Genomic DNA, 24,019 nt, shown 5'->3' with positions numbered 1-24,019 from the left:
ATGTAACGCACAGGGGCCAAATCCTCTGTGACGCAGCAACCGGGAGAGCTCTGGAAAACCCCTGCCTCGCCCAGGGCCAGGGAATGGAATGTGCTACCCAGTTTGGAGTGACCACATTGAACAAGTGTATCTGCTTGGCAGCTGTCCCTTGTTTCCTGTGCAAAACACCCCTGTGTGCTCATGGAAGAGAAAAATCTGTTTATGGGCAAGGCTGCAGCCAGAATATAAGTACGTGTTTGTGCTTTTTTTGGGGGGGGCTTTTGTTTGGTTTTGGTTTTGGTTGTTTGTTTGTTTATTTTCTTTTTTTGTTTTTTTTTTTGTTTGTTTGTTTGTTTGTTTGTGTTTTAGTTTGGTTTTGGTTTTTTTGTTTTGTTTTGTTTTTTTGTTTTGTTTTGTTAGCCAGGTGTTGTCCAAATCCCCAACTACTACAAATCAGGTTTGTTTGTTGGTGTTTTGTTTTTTTTTTTTCCACATCAATATAGTTACTTTTAATTTCACTGTTTGTACCTGTCCTTGGAAATTGCAGCCCTCCAAGGTTTCTGCACATGTATGTAGTCAGTATTTGGCCCACAATATATAGTTTTCATCACCAAAAAAAAGAAAAAAAAGTAATTTACAGTTTAGCCATGACTTGGATTGAATTTTAAGCAAAGTAAGGCAAGTTATAACTCTGTATGGGAAGCTACAATATGGTGCCCTCACCTCTCCACAACCACCGATTCTGTTAGTGACATTATGGAACTGGTGCACAGAAGGAAGACAGGGAATTGCATAGAAAAAGAAAGACATCTGTTCTCCAGAGCCAGCAGATACAGCTTGTCAATACAGTTCAGCTCATCTTCTCTAAATTATTGCCATCAAGTAGATTTGATAGCAAACAGGGATTGTTTGGCTAAGATGACTAATTTATAAGTAAGAAGCTATTAACTTGTGGCCTGCATATTCATCACTATAATGAAGATGTCTAAAGTTGGTATTGACAAACTGCCAGAAAAATACATTGATTTACTACTTTTTTTTCTCCTATTATTAAGCCTGCATTTTCTTACTCCTGATGCTGTTACTGCTGAATTTTCAATAGTCTGCACTCTTGAGCAGAACAACTGCCCACTCCTCAAAGAATGTCCAGACCACAGTCTGTATGTTTAGCGTGTATTTAAAGCCTTTGTGCACGCAAAATATTTTGTAGTAGCAAACCCAAGTCCCAGTACTTTGGGCAAGGGCAGCTGTTGACTCAGGCAGGAGCCAAGAGCTGAATCCCTTGGAGTGCAGTGTAAAGCTGTGGGACTGCCCGTGGCAGTGCAGGTTCAGCCCAGAGGAAAGACCAGGTGGGATTTCTGTGGAACTGGGCCAGAGCTATTTGGCAACTTGGTGACGGCCTTGGCCATAGAACGCTTCCATTCTTTGCTGGTCTTTTTGGGAGGACCTGCTTCCCACAGCACATCCTGCCCTTGCAATTGTACAGCGTCATCCACACAGGACACTGGAAGTGGGTCAGTGTTGCTTGATGGCTGAAAGAGTATCCAGGGTCTCAAGGGCAGTGAGGATCTGCCCCATGCTCTGGCCTGCCTCCTCCTCAGCCACCAATGAAGCAATTGGCAGGGAAGTTTTGCAGGATCCTGTGGAAAAGGGGATCACAGCAGAGTATCTCTTCCCTGTAATACGCTTCATTGTGGCAGGAGGCCACCCAAGGCTGATAGACTCTGCATTACACCCTGACCTTCTTCTGGGGTGTCCCTGTATGTTAGGGAGTGTTTTGATTGTCTGGAGCTTAATGATGGTGATGATGAGGTTGAGCCTTTATGGGTAAGAACTGGAGAAGGCCCACCCACAAGGCAGATATCCTGGTGGGAGTCTGTTAGCCAGAATGAAGAGGCAGATGAAATATTCCATAAGCAGCTGGGAGAAGTCTCGCAAGTGCTACTCCTTGTTCTTATGGGGGACTTCCCAGACATCTGCTGGAAATACAGTACAGCAGAGAGGAAACAGTTTAGAAGGTTCCTGAAGTGTGTGGCTGAACAAAGAGCTTTGGCTGGAACTCAGCATAAAAAAAGAGAGATTCTGACCCGTGGAAGAAGGAGCAGGCAAATCAAGAGGACTACAAGGATTTCATGAGGTTATGCAGGGAGAAAATTAGAAGGGCCAAAGCCTAGCTGGAACTTAACTTGGCTACCGCCAGACGATAAAAAATCCTTCTATAAATACATTAACAAAAAATGGAGGGCTAAGGAGAATCTCCATCCCTTATTGGATGCCAGAGGAATCATAGTGACAAAGGATGACGATAAAGGCTGAGGTACTTAATGCCTTTTTTGCCTCAGTCTTTAGTAGAAGACCACAAGTCTTACAAGGAGTAGCTGAGGGTACTGGGGTTGTTTAACCTGAAGAAGGCCCAGGGGAGACCTTATTGCTTTCTGCAACTACCTGAAAGGAGGTTGTAGTGAGATGAAGGCTGGCTTCTCTCAGGTAACAAGCAATAGGACAAGAGGAAATGGCCTCAAGTTGTGCCAGGTGAGGTTTAGATTCTATATTAGGAAAAATTTCCTTATGGAAAGGATGGTCAGGCATTGGAACAAGCTGTCCAAGGAAGTGGTGGAGTCCCTGGATGTATTTAAAGGACATGTAGATGTGGTGCTTGGGGACATGGTTTAGTGGTAGTAGACTTGGCAGTGTTGGGTTAATGGTTGGACTCAACGATTTTCAAGGTCTTTTCCATCCTAAACAATTGTTTGATTACATGATTCTTAAGCATGGCAGTGAAGCTGAATATTTTTTCTCACTATGAAAAGCCCATCGGCAACATAAATAAAACAAGCACAGGCAAACTCTCCTAGGTTGCTTGGGATTTTAAGGTTATGAAAATTTAAGACATTCTCTGAAGCCAGAGGATGTGTGGCTTGCAGAATGGCAGTAAGGCCCACAGGACTGCACAGCAATCAAAACCTGATGGAACCTTTTCCTGTGGCAGTGGCTCAGAAACAGCAGCTCAACCTGTTTACAGATTGCATTGTATCAGTTGCCCACTGTCAGACTGACTGTTACAGCCTTGCAGCTGAAATTACTTTTTTTTTCAAGTAAATTATTAGTTAGGTCTCCACGTCCCTGCTGCTTCCAGTTCTTTCTTTTACAGGAGGAGGCTGCTTACATTAAAACCCACCAATGGCAAAATTTGTGTTACCTAAAACATCAAGGACCTGATTTTTTTTGTGGGAACATTTGCATCAGCACAAAAACGCTTCTTTATCCTTACTTTGCACAGACATGTGACACAAACCTTGAGTTGTTCTTGTTTGTGGGATTGCTGGGAAGGCTAAGGGAGTTGTCCCTTCTTGCCTCCATCCCTGTGTCACAAAGCATAGTGGAACCTTGCACCTCTTCTTCTGCTGTTGTAGCTGTTTCTGGCTCTCATTATCCTGGCATGTTGCTCCAGCCTGTCCTGCATCTGTCTGACAGGGATTTATTCAACACTAGCTATGTCCTCAGTGTACTAAAGGATTTTTCCTCCTCCTCTCTTAATTTTTTGTCTTTTGCTTATTGTTTCATGTTTCTGGAAGAGAGACAATCTTCTTAGGAGTATTCCCAGCTTGGAGCACCATGAGGCTCAGGTTTAGATGCAGCACTGCAGCAACAATGAAAAACAGCAGTAAAAGTCAGGTGCAGGTAATGAAATCCGTTCAGTTCAGTTGCATTCCACACTAAACCATTTCATTTTTGGTCATCAGTCTTCCTGCAGGGATGACAGAAACTCTCCTTTATGTTTCTTTCTGGCATAGGTCAACCAGGCAGGACTTTGTGGCCTGTTCAGCAGATGTGAGGGACAGACACTCCTGCCTTGCAGAAGTGTGTGGTGGCACAGCCCTGTGGCATCTTCATATCCAGCAGTGTTTTCCCTTCCTGACATTCACATTCCCTTCCTCCCACCTCCTTCTGTTGCAGAGTGTATAAGAAACACAAGAGCAGCCACACTGGATTAGGCAAAAGACTCTTCCAGTCCCTTATCCTGCCTCTTCAGGGGCCAGGTGCAGATAAATAAATATTAACAAAAGCCCCTCTGAAATGACAACTACAATTTGGGCCTTAAGTTTAATTTACTACTAAAGTTGTTCTAGGCTTCCTGCTGAAACAAAGTTGGAATATAAAATACATGGTTCTATTGAATTTATGCACAGAAGTTATCAGGTGAGACCAGTGGAATGCTAATGCATTTAAAAATAAACCTCAATTTCTAATACAATTTACTTCTACAATCTTAGTAAGAGAGACAGCTGTAAAAAAATTAAAGCTTTACATACTAATTAGAAGAAATGCAATCTTAGAACAGTATCAGAACAAATACTCTACACATGGTAGATTGCTTTCAATTTATTTCTATAATTTCCATATATAAATGCATATAACCTGATATATAGGGAATAAAGCCTTGTATGTTTAGTAACCAGATATGGTACCCAGCACTTCCCCACATCCTGTCATTTAATCTAGTTGGCATGAACACAAGCTCTTTTGATCTGTACTAACTATCACTATCTCAGTGTAGATCTCATCCTCCCTATCTATGTTAAAAAAGCTTTAATCAGAGGGTTTAAGCCAGTCTTATTGAATTATATTATTTTTCCTCCCTAAAACAAAGCTCCATCAAGCTCAGTTTCCCTCTTTCCATGTACTTTTACATCTGTATTTTGATTAGAAATGTTATGTTTTCATAAGAAAAAAGACTCTGTGTTTAGCAGGTTTAAAGCCATTCTAATTTAATTTGAGTGCAGAAAAAAAGGTATTTCCAGAGCATTTTAACTGAAAGGTGAGTCTAAGTTCACCTGGGCTTAGGCATCCACATATGTTGTCCCTAAATTCAGCAAACTGTATCACAGCATGGAAAATTTTGGATGTTACACTTCTTTTCCACTGTCTTAATGTCACTGCTACAGGTTTTTTAGTTCCTGAAGATGTAAGAAATCCCTTTGGGTTAGCCTTGAGACTCTCTCCCCTTCTTACTCTGTAGGTAAGAAAAACAAACCTGGCAGCCAGATACCTTGGTCTCTCCTCCTGGTCTCACCATCTGCATCACAATAAATCACCCTAAAATCTCCATCCCTGCCCTCCCTCCCTGCACATGTCTGGTCTCAGCAGAATTCAGGCAGAGGCATAAATTACCACAAAAATGGCATCGAGCCAGGCAGCTGCCTGTCACTGTCCTTTTAGGAATGTTTGCCTTCTGATTTACCACAGGAAACATCTTCCACCGAGGGGGGCAAGTACACATCAGCCGGCAGGTACTGGTGAGCAGATGGAGGATGCTCGTGCTTCGGCTCACTCCTGCTACACCCTCTTCTGGCAGTTTGCTGGTCTGCCCACACATCGGGATTGCAAATTCATCAGATGACACTGCAAAGAAATGGGCCCTCACAAACACAAAACGCCTGTCCCAGAATGCCCAAGGTGGCTGAGACCCTTCAGACACAAGTGTGCTACACACACACATTAACAGCTCTCAAACTGGTCAGCTCGCCCTGACCTGGCATTTTAAAAGGTACTGTTTCATACTCTGCTTTTACCTGTACTTTGGCTATAACTTGATTTTAAACATGCTAGGCCAAGAACTGTCACGAAACAGTTTGTAGCTCAGGTGACGCAGGTGCAGACTAACTCTTGAAACAGTTTAAAATCTGACGCTGCACAAGTTTAGACACTTTAAACATAAGCTACAGACCGACCAGAGGTAAAACAAAATTTCTCAGTGTAGTCTCAAGACAGTGTAGCTATACTCTCATTGATTTAATCCCATGTAAATCTGCATTGGTTTAGCATTTTCAACATGGTTGCTGAATCTCTAGAGGTTTAAGACAGAGACTCACAGACTAAAAGGGAATGTTCTCTGTGTTTGGATGTACTGGCTTCCCAGTAATTGCTAGAAAGGGCTTATGGTGGACACCTGATAAAAGTGTCTACTTAGAAAGGCTGAATAATTTAATGAAGTGTCTCTGATGCTCTCATTTAGACCCACATTAGAAGGCCAAAAGGAGCGATTAGTGTCAGAGAAAGCTGGACTTGCAGACAAAGCAATTCTAGTGCTTTATTTTCTCCCTTAGGATGACTACAGATGCTTATTGCAACCACCTTTTGCTTTTGGTCTGGTTTAGAGTCTGCATTTTTATCCTGCTAATGATCTATTAACCCTTTTGTTAAAAGTAGCTTCTAGCAACCTGCCTTATATTCACACCATATTCACAGCATTTTTTAAAAATTTACCTTGTCTTCTACATGAGCATCTCCCAAAGATTTTTCAGTGGCACTATTTCTGGGAGTTGGAGTAGCCACAACTGGTCTGTGCATCACGCTTTGCATGATCCAGGCTGTATAATGATTCCAGTGAGGTCAAGAATACAGGATTTGGCCTCCATATCTGCTCCACAAAGAACATTAACTCCTCAGGAGTCATTATATAGTATGTACAGTGAATGAGATACATCATAATAAAGCAGTAATTAAGTTAAAGATGCCTGTCACTTTGACTACTTTGGAGAAAATATTCAGGGTTGTTTTTCTGTTGGTTTGGGAATGATAGAGAAAAATCAATAATCATTCAGAGGCCTCTCAAATGAAATGGCTTCCATTAAGTACCAGATGGCAATATAGCTTTTCTTGGATAGATTTTTGTATAGATATCCATATATAAAATAATAATATATTTTCAGAGTGGCACCAGCATAAACCAATTGAATTATATGAGCTGTATCTCAATCAGATTTTGGCTGGGATAAATGCAAATTCTTAACTCCTCGCTCTCTGCTCTTGAAAGCCAAACAATCAGTACAGCCATTTTAAGCAGAAAATGAATGCTTATATACCTAATAATCCCCTGAGTGAACTGTCTCAAGAAATTCCAAGACTTGTGGTACCAGTGTAGGAACTCCAGTTAAATGAACAAAAGTATAAATCTGCAGTAGTCTGGAGCCAGTAGTAGCACATCTATAACAAATGTAAACCAGTAGAAGGAGACAGAGCCACACTGTATGATCAAGAAATACCGAGTACAACCTGTACTGCATTAATGCTTTACATGGTTACAATCTTCTGCAAACAGAGTTGGCTGAATCTGAACATTGATCAGCATGTGTTGCATTTTCCTTTGATCTTGTAATTGAAACAAAATATTGGGTTTAGGAAATAAGACTCTGGCAACAATTCCTACCTAACATTCGGTAAATCAATTAGTCTATCAGCTTCCCTCCCTGTATTTCCCAACCTGTGACATGTGAATATTGAGGTAAGAATGAACTAAACATATGTTAAGTGTTCTAACATCCTTGTAGGCACTTGGTGCACTGGAACTGCAAAGTATTATTTTATTTATGAGTGCAGGTCTTGCTAATTCTCTGCTACCCTTCAGGCTTGCATTTCTGACTTTTTTTGGGAAAAAAAAAAAATCTCTCCTAAATTCCCTTTTACCTACACTGCATAATTCTGTAGTTATACTAGAAAAAAATGAACATGAGAAAATAACTAAGAATGTGTTTTTTGAAAATAAGAAACGGTTATGAAAATTCAGCTAAATGTATTGTTATTACCCTAAAATATTAGCAGAGAGTAGGGATGTTATTCCCTACCCCAGTGATTCTACTATCTGTATGTGTGTCCCACATACAGCTGAAAGGTTCTTAAATAAGCCCTATGTTTGCTGCTTTCATAAATACTCTGTTATAAATACATATATATATATATATTTGTATTGCCTTTTCAGCCCTTTTTGGTTGAAACTGAGAACCTAAACCTCCAAATCTCCTGGAGGAAAAGGAGACCGACAAGATGTAAACAAGTAACTACTCCATCTGAAGATCTTTAGATATGCTTCCAACTGGGAGTAGGGAGACTCTTATTCGCAGTTCATACTGATTCAATTAGAACAACATAGGATAGCACTCAGATGTAAGCCAGCTTATTAAAAGGAAGCTCACTTTTGCAGCATTTTAAATTGCACTGAAGGTGCAGGGAGGTGCACTGAAGCTAGACAAGACCCCAAACTTCTACTCCTGTTCCCTTCAGAAACACAATTCCACTTTCCCCAGCCTCGTCCTTCTCCAGGCTGGACCTGTTCTTCTCTTCCTCTAGAAACCCTGATACTGAGCAAGCCAGCTCAGCACATTCCCTTCAGGCAACCAGCCACGACTTAATCAGCCACATACACACTCCTGCATAACCTACAGTTGAGAGCAGGCCCTCTTCCCTGAAGCATTCCAGTGATCTTATCTTGATCTGCCTTGGAGGAGACAGGCTGCAGACTTGAGCTACAAGAAGCTTCAAACAAGACTGTTTGAATAGAAAGGGGGTGGAAAAAGGTCTTTGGCAAGTAATGGCAGTATTTTTGATGCAGATACTGACTTCTGTTTCACTATTTATCAGAATGTAAATACGTAAAAAGCAGATCTTATCTTTGGGAGCCACAGATGTGTTGGTGCCATCATCCAGTCAGCCAGCTCTCGCAGTGGAACACTATTACTCCACTGTGTTTTGAACCTGGATTTATTTGCTGAAATCTTAAAGAATCATAGAATAGTTTGGGTTGGAAGGGACCCTAAAGATCATTTAATTCCAACCCCCCTGCCATAGGCAGGGACACCTTCCACCAGACCAGCTTGCTGAGAGCCCCATCCAACCCGGCCTTGAACACTTCCAGGGATGGGGCACCCACAGCTTCTCTGGGCAACCTGTGCCTCACAACCCTCACAGTCAAGACTTTCTTCCTAATATCCAATCTGAACCCACTCTCTGTCAGTTTGAATCCATTCCCCATTGTTCTCTCACTCCATGTCCATGCAAACAGTCCCTCTCCATCTTTCTCTTAGGCTCCCTTCAGGTACTGGAAGGCCACAGTTAGGTTACCCCTAAGCCTTCTCTTCTCCAGGCTCAACAATCCCAGTTCCCTCATAGGAGAGGTGCTCTGTCCCTCTAATCATATTGGTGGCCTCCTCTGGACTTGAGGAGAAACACAGTGGAAAACACAATCATTAGAAACCGACCCTCACTCGAGGGTGAGGCGAAGATGTGGAGCCTCAGGCAGGAACAGGCACTGATCCGCTGGGATGCCCCCGTGTGATGTCTGGGATTTGGGTACCATCTCTAAACTCAGTTTGTGCCTCCCTTTTTCCAGGAAGCAATTGGGAATGCTTGGGAACAGCTGGAGACGTGTTGTGCCAGCTGTTTACCTCCTCCACCCAGAGGAGATGGCTGCTGGAAAGCGTGTTTTCTGCCTCAAAAGAGCATCTCCCTCCCCACTGTAGAATCCCAGAAGACAAGGGGCTAATGTGTATGTCTTAAACACTGATAACTGGATGGCTTTGGAGCCAACTGAATCATCAGTTCTGGGGCAAACATCCTTGCTGTAGTTCCTAGAGATAAGCACGACACGGTACAGCCCGAGTGCAGGAATGAGGCCAAGAAGTGGGCATGGACTGTAGGGGGGATCAAGACACCTCAAGATCCCCAAAGCCCTCTGCCTCATTTCCAGAAAGGTCTGAAAGAATGGACTGTGCATGGTAAATAATTTGACTAGAAAGAGAGAAACCTCTTCAGGGCAGAGAAACTTGTCCTTATAAAGCAATTCCCTCCAAAGCTGGGCAGTGTCCCCCAGGGCCCTGGACATCCCATCAGCTGGATCGACACTGGAACCAGGACTAGGACTGATTTATCTTTCTTTTTTTTTCTTTTCTTTTTTTATTTTTCTTTTCCCCTTTTGTATTCTCCTTTTCTTTTCTTATTTTTCTTTTGCTTTTATTTTCTCTTTTTCTTTGTTTCTTCCTTTTTCCTTGTCCTTTTCCCATCCTTTTCCCTTTCCTTTTCTTTTTTTCTTTTCTTTTCTTCTTTTTCTTCAAGGGTTGGACTTGATGATCTCAGAGGTCCCTTCCAACCCGGCTAATTCTATGATTCTTTTTTCCTCTCTCCCATTTTTTTTTTTTTTTCTCTCCCCCCCCCCCAACTCATCTTTCTTTCTTTCCCTTTCTTTTCTTTTTCTTTCCTTTTCTTCCTTTTTTTCTCCCCCCTCTTTAATTCATCTTTCTTTCTCTCTCTCTCTCTCTCTCTCTCCATCCATCCACCTCCTCCTCCCTTCCCTTTCGCCCCACCCCGTTATCCCAGCAGCACTGCCGTGCGCTTACACAGTAGCTCGGGGACTGACTTACACCGATTTCCGCGCCAAGTGTATAACTTTCTGACTGTCCGCGGACCCTCCGACCGCTGTCACCCTATTTACGAACCTCCGGCCCTCCCTTCCCCTCTCGGGTGGCTCCTCACATCCCTCCCCTTTCCCGTATCCCGGTCCCGCCCCGTGGCGTCACCGCCGGGCGCCGGCGCCGCTCCCGCCCCGCTGCCGCTGTTCCCGAGTGCCCCGCGCCCCAGGTAAGAGCGGGGAGAGACCCCCGTGTGTGTCCCCCCGGAGCCTCCCGGGGTCTTAGGGCTTTCCCGAGGCCTTGGCAAAGAGGGAAGCGCGTTGTCGGGAGTCAGGGCCGCTGGTGGCCGCGCACAAGGGGGGGGGACACGTGGTGTGCGCTGCTGGTGTTGGCTGTGGGCGTGATGAACGCAGTTTATGGAATGGTTTGGGTTGGAAGGGTTACCTCAAAGGTCATCCCGTTCCAACCCCCCCGCCATGGGCAGGGACACCTTCCCCTATGCCAAGGTTGCACAGAGCCCCATCCAACCTGGCCTTGGTTGTTTAATGCACGTGGCATTACATGGCTTGACATGTTTTAATGCGTGACTTGCTTACATATCCATGAAGAAGAGAATATGGACTATAGGCTTTGCTTACATAGCCATGAAAAAGAGAATATGGACTATAGGCTTTGCTTACATAGCCATGAAAAAGAGAATATGGACTATAGGCTTTGCTTACATAGCCATGAAAAAGAGACTATGGACTATAGGCTTTGCTTACATATCCACGAAAAAGAGAATGTGGAATACTGGCTTTTTTTTTTTTGTTTGTTTGTTTTTTTTTTTAGGCTGTGCTGTAGGCAGTAAATTGTTTTATTCCTGTTAAAAATAGACTTGAGGAGCCTTGAGAACTTGTTAGCTGTTGTAAGAGGAGTGTTTGTTTGAAAGACAAGATACAGTTTTCATGTACAGGCCGTGGCTAAAGTAGTTCGGCAGCACTCTTTTTCCTTTAACAGAAAGGTAGGTGGTACTTAAAACTACTAAGCTCGAGTACTTTGTAACAAAATAGGTCTTGTTCCAGTTCTCTCGTGTTGCTGAAAGGGTGAAAATGTTGCCTTCCTTACACTTTGTAACAGCTTTCTAAAGCTTAGAAGAGACTTTGGCTTGCAAATTAAAATTTACATTACGCCAGTTTAAAGGCCTAATTTCTGAGACAAACAAAAATGGAATATCTGGGTTGTAAAATCAAAATTGAAAGGTGTCTGGCGCATTTCTTGTTTTTAAAAATATAAAATAACAATGTAAAATACCTGGATATTGCTAATCCCATGGGAGTGTGACCCTTGCTAAAGAAATTAGAAAATGCTCAACACAAGGCTCTACTCCAGAATGTAAGAAACTTGAAAGTAATTGGTAGAATTTTTAGGCTTCCTGTTAGAAATGCAGTGCAGAAGTCACACAAACCTTTCAGATAAGTGCCTTTTCTCTTTGAAGTGGTTTAAGATTTTCAGGATCACTTTAGAATCATCTGTGATCTGCTTTTCCTGTAAATAATTAAACAGTGCACTGGAATGGTACTGGCCATCACAGCTTCTGGTACATGTTGCAGCATCAGAGAAGGAAAAGGCAGCTGAGAAAGAAGAAATGCAGGTCACTGCTTGAGTGGTGAGAGGGAAGCTTGATATTGTTAACTTGAAAGATGGTGCCAAGGGGGATGGGATAACAGACTATGAAAGATTTGAGGTCGCAGACTTGATTACCTCTATCTGAGCTCTTTATTTTCACTGTAACCTTTTCTCCATCCTTCATGCAGGCTTGCTGTGAGGCTTTCTGCAGGGCCTGGGGGTATGTGACACGCTTAGTTATGCCATCACACAGTATTTCCCATTTCTCTAGAAGTTGCATCATGTTATCAGCTCTTAAATTCCATTTAGAGGACAGTTAGAAAAGATTTTGGCCTTTTTTTTCTTGCATTAGTGAGATAAGTTCTAAGAAGACAACGCTTAGAACACAACATCCCACAGTTACTGTGTTATGTTCAACCAAAAAAATGGGTAAATATGCTTTTAATAGTGTCAGAGTCTTGTTAGCACAGTTAAATAGCAAACAGCCAAAATACATTGAGGTCACTGTTCAAAACTGCTGAGGTGCTGCACAAAATGCAAGTAGAGGAAATTGAATTCTGATAGAAGGAAGTGCTTTTTCATGCATTTTAGAACCGGTGGCTAAAGGAAACAAAGCAAGTGGTCAACAGTTTAAAAGAAATAAAAAACTCCTTGGTTTTAATTCTGGATATTCGTGGTGCTGATACTAGTGGAGAGTGACAGTAAATTTTAGAAGAGGTTGTAAAGTCCGTGGTTTGGAGCATACAGGAGCTGCAGACTGGAGGCAGGCTCTTTCCTGTTCACTGCAAATTTGGTAGGACAGAAGTATTCAGTGTTGATTGCTGTCCCCACTGTGTGTAAACTGCTTTGTCCAAGGAGACCATCTTTTGCTGTATGAGAACTTGGTAGCTTCAGTGCAACCAAAAGTGTGTGTTTTAAAGACCAGTTTAGATGTACAAATTTAGCATCACTTTAGAGCCCCAGCCTTGAACTGAGCTGTGGCAGCATAGTTCTGAGTGTGAGAGCTTTTGTGAAAACTTCTCAGGAAGGAGTGTTCTGGACATACCTAAAGAAAGATGGTTTTATCATTGTACTTAACTGATGGGGGTACTGGCAGGTTGGAGCTGAACCTACTGGTTTCGTTCAGAAGAGGAAACAACTTTGCCATCAAAGGTGTGGAATTTAGGACAGCTGATTGCAGAGAGTAAAAATGTTTTATGAATTGTGAGGATCAAGCTGAAGGTTTACATCAGGGATGGTCTGTGTGGATATAGATGGGGTTGTGGTGAATGTGGGTTGTTTGAGCCAAGCTGAGATAACTGCTTTCTCATGTGATATCTGCCACGGGCTGAAGTGTAAGAGAGCCTCAAAAATATTATCCCCTCCCTTTAAATTTTAATCTCCTTTTAAGACAGATCAGAATAAACTTTGCAAATCCTTTGAAGCTCAAGAGACTTTTTCTCAGAGGCGTCACCAGGAGCCTGATGGCTGTGAGCTGCTTTGTAGGATGGCTCTGTGCAGGTGTTGATGCTGGATCCTGGCTTTGAAGGCAGGGTTAAAAATGATTGCTCAGCTGTTGCCCATTTGTAGTACAGTGCAAATTGTGCACTGGCTTACTACCATGGCTTGAGTTGGGATATTTTTAAAGGGATCAAGGTAAGCCTGTTGGTGTGTGCTTGATATTTTGTGGTAGGCCCTTTTACTTCTGGTGTGGAAATCTTTCTTGCAAACAAGATTGTGAGTTGGTGTTGCAAGAGAGCTCTAAAACTGTACTATATGTGCTCTCCAGCTGCCCCAAGCTGGCTTGAAAGGCATTAGTAGCAAAACAGATCTGTAGGCACCATGATGACCAGTGGGCAAGTAATTATTTATTATCTGCAGTAATACTAAGGAGTGTCTGTCACAGATGAGAGCCTTTTGTACTTAGAGTTTTGCAAGCGTGGATTTCTCTGCCCAAAAGAGGTTTGTGGCCAAAGAACTTAGTCACGATCTCCAGTAGCTTTAAAATTAGGATGCTGGTTGTTCTGTTCTACATCCACAGCAGTGAACTACAGTGTTAGAGCAGAAGGGACACCTTTGCTGTGCTTGCACATCCACTATATTCACTGCAGGCTGTGAGTCAGAACTCACAAGAGGGAGAACAGTGCCAGTTTTCAGGAGCTGACAGATTTGATTTGTCTTATTGATGTTGCTAATGTGTTTGTTTTGAATTTGAGAGCGGGTTTTATATGCCCTGAGCAAAAGGTTTTGGGTTGGTTTTGGTTTTCTCTATGTAATTTGTAAATATCCATGGGAAGAAGGAAAGTCTAATCTGATTTTTGTTAGGTGAATAATCTGAAAAAAAACAAAAGATCTGAGCTCGGTATGGGGAGAAGGCCTTCTAGTGCTTAGGGAATATGTAAGAATAAACATGAAGTGTGAAGTGAGTTGCAGTATTTAGAACACCAAATTACTTTTGTCTTTTGTACGTGTTACAAAATATTCCAAATACAAAGGTTTTATCCTGAACTTGCAGTTTTAATTCCAGTTGAAAGCCATGTGCATGACACTAACACTGAGCATGTTTTAATTGTCTTTAGGGGTTTCCTATTGCCATGTTGACAGATGCATGTAGCTTCCACTCCTTTCCCCATTTATCTTCAGCAAAATCTCTCATAGAGGTACCCGGGGCCTAATTAGAGTTTATGTCTTTCAGTATGACAGAGTTTAGCTGTGGGGGTGGGCAGGAAGGGAAGTTTGGTTTTGCTTCTTAAGCCAGCTGGCAATTACTTTCTAAGGCTCGTGTTAAAGCACGAGATATATTAAAAAGTATTCATAAAAGCCACGTGCTTTTATGCAGTTTCTCTTTTTCCTTTACTTACCTTTGTATGCCAGTCATGGGTGTGGTTTCCTTAAAAGAAGTCTGCAGTTCTTTTCGTTCTTCTGGAAGATAAATGTAAAGATGGGCAGTTTTGTATTGTGCACAACCATCTGTATTTTGTTTGTTTTTATTTAAAATTCCTTAATACAGCATTGAACCTGGTTGTATCTTAGATCAATAGCCACATTAATACTACAGCAAACTGCTTTTGATTGTCACCTGTTTGGTCTTCTTTATATAGACTGCAGAAGATGACATATTTTCTCTTTTTCCTTTTCATATTTGTGTCTTTTCTGTGGTTCATTAATAATGTCCATCTCTTCCCTTTTTGTGGTTCCAGTGTATTACTTGCTCTGGTTTATATGTTTATTCATATGTTGACTGCAAAGACAACAAGGTGTTAGTTGTTTTCTAAGCATAAGTTTACATAAATGTTTCTGAATAAATGAGAATTTATTTAGAATCTTTCAGAAATTTAGGTATATCCAGAAATTTTCTACCTGTGTGGGAACTCATTTTGTAAAACATTTTTTGACAGACCTAAATGCAGTGCATAAATTTTCTTATGAAAATGCTTTACCTTTGCAATGTAAAGTCCTTTTTCCCCTCAAATATATATTTTTGGGTTTTTTTCCTCAATAACTACATGGCAGTTTTTGAGCTCAGGGTTAAAAGGCAAAGTTGTTTCTGGTAGATTGATGTTATGAAGTCAGACCACATTTTTCATCACTGTTTTTTTGCCCTTGATCAAAGTAGGCCTCTTTTCTCTTATGTTTATGGGTTGTGAACTTTCCTTTGCATTCTCATAGTGAAAGATCTTGTAAAGTATTACTTTTGTGCACAAAACCACAGCTTATGTGTTCTGCATCTTAAGTGTTACTGCTTGATAATGAAAATGCTGTGTTATTTCCTTTAGAATTCCTTATTATTCACATGCTTACTCAGCAAGATTTTGTTACTTCTTTTATCTGAACATTTCTACTATTGTTAATTTTTAAAGTGGGATCTCTGTGCCAAATAAAATCTGCTTGAAAATCAGTAAATTCAGTAAATTCAAAACAGAAAACCTGTCCAGTAAACATCAACTTCAGGAACTGACTTAAATATTTGCTTGTTCGAAATACATGGAGAAACATTTGAAAAGGTTTGAGGAAGGTTTTGTTAGTGGTTTAGTAACTGAGACATAACTACTGAGGGCAGTGTAGCCTTAAGGTGTGTTTAGAGAATCACTGAGGTGGTCTCAGTTCCTCCCATCCTTGGCTTTGTCATTCTGCAGGTGTGACTGTGCAACCTGGGTATTAATTTTGGCAGAAACAACTTTGTGGAGTTTCCGGTGTACACGTTTTCTGATGTAGTGTAATTTTACTCTTGTTGGTTTAATGTTATCAGAATTATTTTAGGCTACCTTACTGTTGGCATGTGCCAGCACTGTAACATATCCTACTTGGAGATTAGCAATGCTGAAACAACAGTGTAATGAAAAGAGAGAGGTCCCTACACAGCAGGAGTAGGAACTTGCTGGTTCCTGTTGAAATGAACAGAAAACACAAATTCAACAAGTTCTTCCTCCTCCCTGGACTTATCAATGAAGTCCATTGAAGTCCAGTGCATGTTTTTCCCTTTCCTTGCTAATTGACAGTGTCAAATGAATACTTTGTGATATGAGGACAAACTTTTTTTGTCTGGTTCATAAGACAACAATCAGAGCAAAATGTATTTTGAAGTGTATCTGTTATCTTTCCTTTTATCTTCCTGTTCTTCTGTCTTATTCTTTAGGTCTAGCTTAGTCCAAAAAGAATATCAAATATCCTCTAGTGACTTTATTCTTACAACTGCTGTAAAACAGCTCAAGTTAGTTTTGATAACACATTCCTGCTACAGGCTTTTGTTGGTTGTTTTTTTATTCTTGCTGGTGTTGGATACACTGATAAAGGGAGAGAGTAAAGTTGGAATTTATCACTATGTTCATGCCTGTCCATCAAATTAAGACCATAGCAGGTTAAGTGCTGCAGTGATGGTAAACTCTGCAGATTATTCTTGGATTGGATTACACCTCTCTCCCTCTGTGTAAGCGTAGGAAATGTGTATGGACAGACACCTTCTGACCAAACTTAACTGTACTAATAACTGGAAAAATCTAGTTTCTTTTGTAGCTTTGAGGTTTTTTTTAATGATGTATCATATGACTAAAAGTTAACAACAAACATTGTTTCTGAACCCTTTTAATCAACCTAACAAGGGTGTTTATAGAGCAGGTGCTCAGGAGAGAATTAAACACAGTGTTATTGTAAATGTCAGAAATAATTGTAGTGGTATTTTGCCTTTCTGTGGGCAGCATCTTGTAGGTCCAGGTCAGCTTTGGTGTGCTGCAGCTGACTGAAATATTATTTACATGTGTGGATTACGTGCAGGGGTAGGGAGGGGACCTTCCAGTAGTTGTGGTTGGTGTTGTGATTCTGTACAGTCTGAAAACCAGCTCTGACCAGGATGAACAGTCATGCAGCTGAGTAGGGTTGTAATTCTTAACAACAGCAGTGAAACTGGGCTTGTTAATTGGCTGATCATATTTCTGGAATCAGACTGGTGTGGTTGAAACTGGAGTTGCAGACAGGCTTGAGTAGCTCCACGCTGGTTTTCCTCCCAGCCTTCTTCCTTTTTGACTCCAAGAGGCAATATAAATAAAAAGCCTCTCTCACACATACCATGCTCTTGCCAGGAAAAGGGAAAGATAAAATTGTTATCTAAGACAAACTCCAGTGATTTGACAGCTGTTTGCACTGACCACAGGGCTTTTGTGTTCACAGATAAAGTGCAACCTCTCCAGTTCCTGTTCCTGCCCTCTGTACTCAGCAGCTGGGGAGTGGGATTATCACACTCATCCTAAGGAGGAAAGACTGCAGTGATCCAGGTGCTCCCACTATTCTTGATGCAGCTCACCAAAGGGGCAGGAAAATTGCATATTTCTTCTCTTCTTTCCTTAGAACACTCCAAAAGTTGTTGCTCAGTCACAGAAGTTGTAGAAAATAACATAGCCCTAAGTAACATTAAATCCCAAAGATAATACCTGATTTATGACTTGAGAGGAATTAAAGATACTGATTATAAGCCAGCAGGTGGCTTGGCAGTAACCAGTGCAATGGTACTATAACTGCTGGGATCAAAAAAGGGCTGCTTTGAGATTTTTCACATCTTATTTCCCAGTTGCTGTGCACTGATGTGTCTACAAGATATCCAGAGTATTCTGAAATCCCAGAATCAGCTCAGCTCTGTTATGGGTAGAGTTATATTGCAGATTATAATACCCCATAGAGAATTCAGAAAACTGGACACAGGGTTCACAAGAAGAATTTTTTTTGACCGACTGCTAAATTTAGCATTGGAAGATGTAACTGACCCTGACATAACTGGTGCTGAATAACCACTGTAAAGCTGAAGTAATGTCTGTTCCTAAGACAGGCTGAAGCCATATCCCTGTTTGGTTGTTATTTTTTTGGGTTTTTTTTCTGGTGTCCTGCCTGTTGCTTGGTGTAGCTCTTTATGTAGTGTGATTTACAGAGCACTTCTTTTAAACAAGCAACTAATTCCTTTCTATCACAGGCCATAAAAGCTGCATCCTGTTTTGGGACCATTGCAAGAATAGGTACTACAGTCATGTCATTTGTAGTGCCTCCTTCATGCCATTTTGCAGAGCAGTCAGGAGATATCCCTGAAATTACAGGACCTTTTAACTGTGTCACTGTTGACATAGCTTGCTAGAACTCTTCACAAGTAGGCATTTCTTATAATGTTTAATGAATAAATGCTAATGCTTTGTATTGTAAAATACAGTCTTTTGACTCTGTAGGTGCCTAATGAAAAGGATTACTAGTTTTGTTTCCTCTTTTCAGATGGAAATGTCAGAGGATGATAATAGTTCAGAAGAATACCCCACTGAAATTCATGATTATCTCGCAGCATTTGAAAAATCTCTTGGTTCTGTAGATGAGATGCTGAAGACAATGATGTCCATTTCCAGGAGTGAGCTTCTGCAAAAGGTAAATAATCTTCCTTTTGAAAACCTTTTCCTTGTTAATACAGGAATACTTGGGAACCTGAACTGAAATAAAATGGTCTGTTAGGTTTTCAGTAACAAATATGACACTTCCTACCCTTGATACCTACTATTTGAAACTCTTACATTTCTAAGGTATCCAAATAGTCTTACAAATTAAACACTGAAACACATGCTAGTAAGTGATGATCTTACCAGTGAGTCATTTAGGTAGAGGACATTCTGGCTTATTCCTGACCTTCCTTGAAGTGCATGTGAGTGCTCTTTGATAATGGAGAGGGCACTCACGTTTTTGTCTCAGACTTCCTTGCAGCAAACTTAATGGAACTTTGTGTACCCGGGGGGATATAAAGGTGACCTGACAGCAGTGAGGATTGATCTGATTCTGGAAGTCTAGACTTGCAGAGCCTGAGCTGTCTCCTCTAGGTATGTTATAAGCATAAGTCTCTAAAATGTGGCTTTTTATCAGGGCATAAAGGTACTGCCTGAGAACTTCATACAAGCCTCTCTTATCTTTTAACATTTAAAGCCTAACATGTAATTTCTTTCTGTAGGGCAAGAAAAAGCCAGCCCATGAGGGAGCTTCTTTATCCTAAGAGGATTTCTTACACAAATAAATTATGAAGAAAACAGTCTTGAGAACACAGATCTTTTGACAGTATCCATGTTAGAACTAGTGAGCTGTACAATGATGTTATCAGAGTTTCTGGAAATCCTGTAGGACTGAAATAATAAATTGACTTTGACAGTCAAGGGGAAAAAAAAAACCCCTCATTACCTTTATTCTTCCTTTGCTTTACATCCCTAAATATTCCAGCATGCACTGAACACACAATGTAGTGCTAACATTCATTCATTGTATATTCACATTTGAGTTTTTCAGCAATCTTAAGACTTTTTTTTTTTTCCCTTCCATTGATAGCAACAGCTATTTTTAATTAAATTATAGTGGAAAACCAGGGACTTATTTCTGACTATGGGAATAGTAGTCCAAGAGCTACATGCCAAGAGATTTTTTTTTCTTTTGGTTGTGTGGGACTGTGACATTTAAAATCAGACTGGGAAAATTACAGAATACTTGGAGAGGAGAGGATGGTTCTGTGGTGGCATGGAAATAGGCGTAAACATGGTGTCAGGGAACTTGTGCAAAAATGTGCTCCTTCTGTGTGTATTTTTTGACTAATACATTCACAATTATAAAAATCTGTGCATAGCTTACTTAAAAATGTGCAAATGTGGTGGTCTTTTTTTTTTCATTCTAGTTAGATCCTCTTGAGCAAGCAAAGCTGGATTTGGTTTCGGTGTACACGTTGAATTCCATGTTCTGGGGTAAGTATGTGGTAGGAGGAAAGACTAGTACTTATGATTGCTATCTGAACACTTAGACAGCTGCAAACATTAAATAATCATGTTTTAGCCAAATAATTAAAAACTTGTGGTTACCCTGTGGACCCACATTATTGCCATCCGTAAGGTAAATGATGTTGAAACTCCAAATCAAAAATCTATCTTTAGAAAAGCTGACTTTGTACATGCATGAAGATGTTTCTGTTTTTTAGTGGCAACCTTTTCTGTCCTTTTAAGGGCAGAAAGTTTAATCATGTTAGTTATTCAGGGGGTTTTTAGCTGCAACATTTGATGATAACAGTTTGCCAGATACTTAACAACATAGTTAACTTCAATTCTTAGTAATAATTTTATGTGGAAACTGCAGTTTTCCTATGTGACTGCTTGACTGGGCCCTCAGTCATGACAGACTTCAGTTTCAAAAAACTCATGTTTTTTTCTTGTAGTATACTTGTCTACTCAAGGAATCAATCCAAAGGAACATCCAGTGAAGCAAGAACTGGTAAGTTCTTTACACTGCATGCATCTTGCTCAGGACATTTAGCCCATATAGAAGTTAAGAAATGTTTATATCTACATTTAATATTGATATGTTGCTATAATAGCATACATATGCTACATGGTGTTATATAACTATTTATGTGCCCTGCTGGGCTCTCTAAATTAAGAAAGTAATATTTTTAGTTCCAAACAGTACTGTTTAAAGTAAAGTTGTAGGGTCTGCTGAAATGAGAAAAAAACAAGATGATGAATGATATCATCTTATCTTGTCTTTTTTTCCACCTTTGTTTAAGAATTGGGTTCTGAACAGAGCAGCTTTTCACTTGTATCTGTTAAATGGAAAAATGTTACATGTCTGATAATAATTTATAACTTCCAGTATGGCATTTTTTTCTTATAAATACTTGGAATCATGTTAATCTCTGAGACTGCCTGTTCTTACTTTTGTATGACTCTAAAAGTAGAGTGTGGTTGATTTACTGGCGAAGACGGGAAAGAGCCCCCTCCCCCTTCCAAGTCCTCCATTAATTCATTTTCTCAGCAGTAAAGAATCCAGTTCAGCAACAAAGCTAAAAGCTTTTTTGGCACCAGTTGTATGTGTATTGTCCAGTAACTCTGCATTAGTGACATATTTACAACGTATAATAAATCTTTTAGGTTTGTCTTTATGTTCCATTTGGATGCATGACTACGGTATAGAAGGCCCGGCTATCTCGAAAATTCTGCTGACTTAAAATATCAAATCATTTTAGTCTGAAGAAAAAATAGAAATCAAAACTTCTCGCTACCCATTTTAATTCCTGTGTAAATGGAAATATTAAATCCAGGCCATCGTGAAATACTCACCTTAAATGTAATCCTTACATAACCAGTGGAATGGGAGATAGGGCTGCAAAATGTGGAAAGCCAGCCTGAATAACAAGAATATTTCTATTTTTAATTTTGTGAGGTTTTCAGTAGTCTAGACTGTATCATCTTAAAAAAAATACATCAGTTAATATTTCATGAGCTTTCAGTCAGTTTCTTGTTCCTCCTATGTTATATAGTGTCTGAATATTTTGTTAATTTAACGATACTAAAAAATTTTATCTCTTCTGCTGTGGATATTTTATGCTGGTATTTTACTTCACAACTGCCAGTCGTTTTAACTCCAAAGAATGAGTGAATTATCACAGCCTAGATTCTTATCCAGCTCTCTTTTCCTTTTGCAAGCCTCAAGGTGAATGAATGCACATTCCTTCCTTCCAAGAGCATTGTGATGTTCTTATTCATGTGGAAAGGGAATTAAAAAAGAGTGTTCTGTCAGGATTCTTTTGTTTTTAGAATTGCTCTCCTTGTGTACATACAGGAATTCAAACTGTATTAATAAAACTCACATTCAGGCTATCAGAATTCATTTCTTTTGTCACGCTGACATTTTTTCAGCTCCTTTTTCCCATGTTGATACATGCAGGTTTGCCATCTGTTCTCATTAGCCATCTCAGCCACCAAAGAAATATTACAGTCGATCATGATTTCAGACCTTGTAAAGCTCTCCTCATTAAAGCTGTGTTTTTGCTACAGACAGGGAGGCCAAGTTTTTGACAGTTGCTTATAATGGTCACTGAACACTTGAAAATCAGATTCTGTGGTGTAGGTCTTGTAGCTTTTGTTCCAGATCCAAAGAGGTGGTGATGGCTGTGTGAGAAATGTGTGGGTTGCAGATCAACATTTATTTTAGCAGTAGCCATAAATGTTCTGTTAATCCACATTTATGAATCAGGTATCAGGTAAAGGGCTACATATCTGTGTAGATATATGTTGCTGTTGTTTGTATTACATTAACACCTAAAGGCCCTATACTTGAAGGCTATATTAGGCTAAATATGTGGACATGAAATCAAAAGTCAACCAAACTGTTAAATAATTTACTGAGTTACTGTAAGTGTCCTCTCTACTCAGTGAAGAGAAGCAGGCACTTAACAGAGGGGGATTTCCATCTTAGAGGGGTTAATTTTCTCTAATTTTCTTTATTTATTTCAGAAGTAGATGAGGATGAGTAGGCACAGAAATGGGATTGTTAAACTGGGAGGGTATACTTGGGTGGGGCTGAGTCCAAGCCATGTGTTGTTCAAAAAAACTCCACATAGACACCAAATGACTATGGTGGGCAAAGATGGCAAGAAAGTATCCCCTTGATTTATGGAATGGCAGTGGAAACAGGCTGTTTCTGTTATTTATGGTCATAAAAGAAGCTTCTGGTACAGCTGGAAATTCTTCAGGCTGCCTTATATAAGTTCATTGGTAAGTCCCCTTGACCATTTCAGGATCTTAAGCCACAGACTTCTGTGTGGTTGTGTGTGTAATGCTCGTAACATCTTTCTGACTTTGCTTGGACGTGGTGAATGTTTTTTTTTTTTTTTTTTGTAGACAGTAGGCAGTATATTTCATCTATAAATCTGTCATGTCTAAATATTATTTTGCCATCTTTATGTAGTCCAAACTGAGTTCAGTAATTTATTTTTCTAACTTTGCTTGCAAGAACAGTTCTCATTTCAGTGTAGATTAGATGCAGAGTCTTCATGTCTGTAGGACACTGTGTTCCTGTTACAGTGGATGTCATGCAGATGGTATGGTAGGTACCTGTGATGGACAGTTTGCTAAAGGGGATATCTCAAGTTTGCAAAGAGCCTGGTATATTTATTTAAATGATACTATTCTTCTAGGTATTATAGAAGTGTACAGTGTGGAGAACTTTTACGCATTAATTCATTTTAGCTGCAGTCTTGGAAGAATGGTTTGAAATATATTTTTCCTTTTTCTTTTTTTTTTTTCTCCCTAGGAGAGAATAAGAACATACATGAACAAGGTCAAAGAAATAACAGACAAGAAAAAGGCATCCAGACTCGATAAAGGAGCTGCTTCTAGATTTGTAAAAAATGCACTTTGGGAACCAAATGCAGAAAATGAACATAGTTCCAAAACTCCTGCTAAAGGAAAAAAGAGAAAGAAGGACTAAATCTTGGTTTTATATAAATTAGAGACACCTAGTACTTATTTTTAATTGCTTTGCATACTGCATGCACCTCACGGAGGTGCTGTATAACAGATTAAGTTATACTTAAGAATTTTACAGGACTGTATTTTGTGCAGAACGCTTGTCACTGAGGCAATTGCATTGAATGTGTATCTAAAAGTGCCATTGGATGCATGTTTGAGTGACATCTCATTACCCAAATGATAAAGACCTGACATACACTTGCTGGTAATAAATATTAGTGATGTTTTGCTTATAATACCTGTGATTTACATTTTTTTTTTTACTACTGAATGATTTATTGACATTTTTTTATATGTCCTTAATCTCCTGAATATTAAAATGTTTCAAACAATGCTATCCTGTCTGTGGTGTTTATGAAAGAGCATTGTGTGAAATGCTGTGTTTCTAGAGTTTTGTAAGGTTTATTCACTGTGTTAAACTGTTTCCTTTTCAGCTTCTGAACTTGAACTTATGCCATATTCCCTTACTTCTGT

General features: G+C 40.1%; 1 protein-coding gene across 4 annotated transcripts; it reads left to right on the top strand.

Moving 5' to 3' along the window:
* Positions 1–113: 113 nt before the first annotated feature.
* Positions 114–23,781, top strand: C1D (C1D nuclear receptor corepressor). 4 transcript variants are annotated; one of them, XM_017818813.1, is made up of 6 exons: positions 114–228; positions 17,412–17,515; positions 18,495–18,641; positions 19,921–19,987; positions 20,452–20,507; positions 23,328–23,781. In XM_017818813.1, the coding sequence occupies exons 3-6, from the start codon at positions 18,495–18,497 to the stop codon at positions 23,502–23,504; spliced, it is 447 nt and encodes a 148-aa protein (XP_017674302.1). In that variant the 5' UTR covers positions 114–228; positions 17,412–17,515; the 3' UTR covers positions 23,505–23,781. The 4 variants fall into 4 exon arrangements, with proteins under 4 accessions (XP_017674302.1, XP_017674304.1, XP_017674301.1 ...); XM_017818814.1 differs by lacking the exon at positions 114–228 and adding an exon at positions 10,374–10,389; XM_017818815.1 differs by lacking the exon at positions 17,412–17,515 and having other exon boundaries at positions 115–228.
* The last annotated feature ends 238 nt before the right edge of the window (positions 23,782–24,019 follow it).

The sequence above is a fragment of the Lepidothrix coronata genome, unplaced genomic scaffold (assembly GCF_001604755.1).
Source record: "Lepidothrix coronata isolate B3197 unplaced genomic scaffold, Lepidothrix_coronata-1.0 Scaffold71, whole genome shotgun sequence".
In the NCBI taxonomy this organism is placed as follows: domain Eukaryota; kingdom Metazoa; phylum Chordata; class Aves; order Passeriformes; family Pipridae; genus Lepidothrix; species Lepidothrix coronata.
The sequence above is the reverse complement of the archived record's forward strand: the minus strand, read 5'-3'. Positions and strand labels throughout refer to the sequence as shown.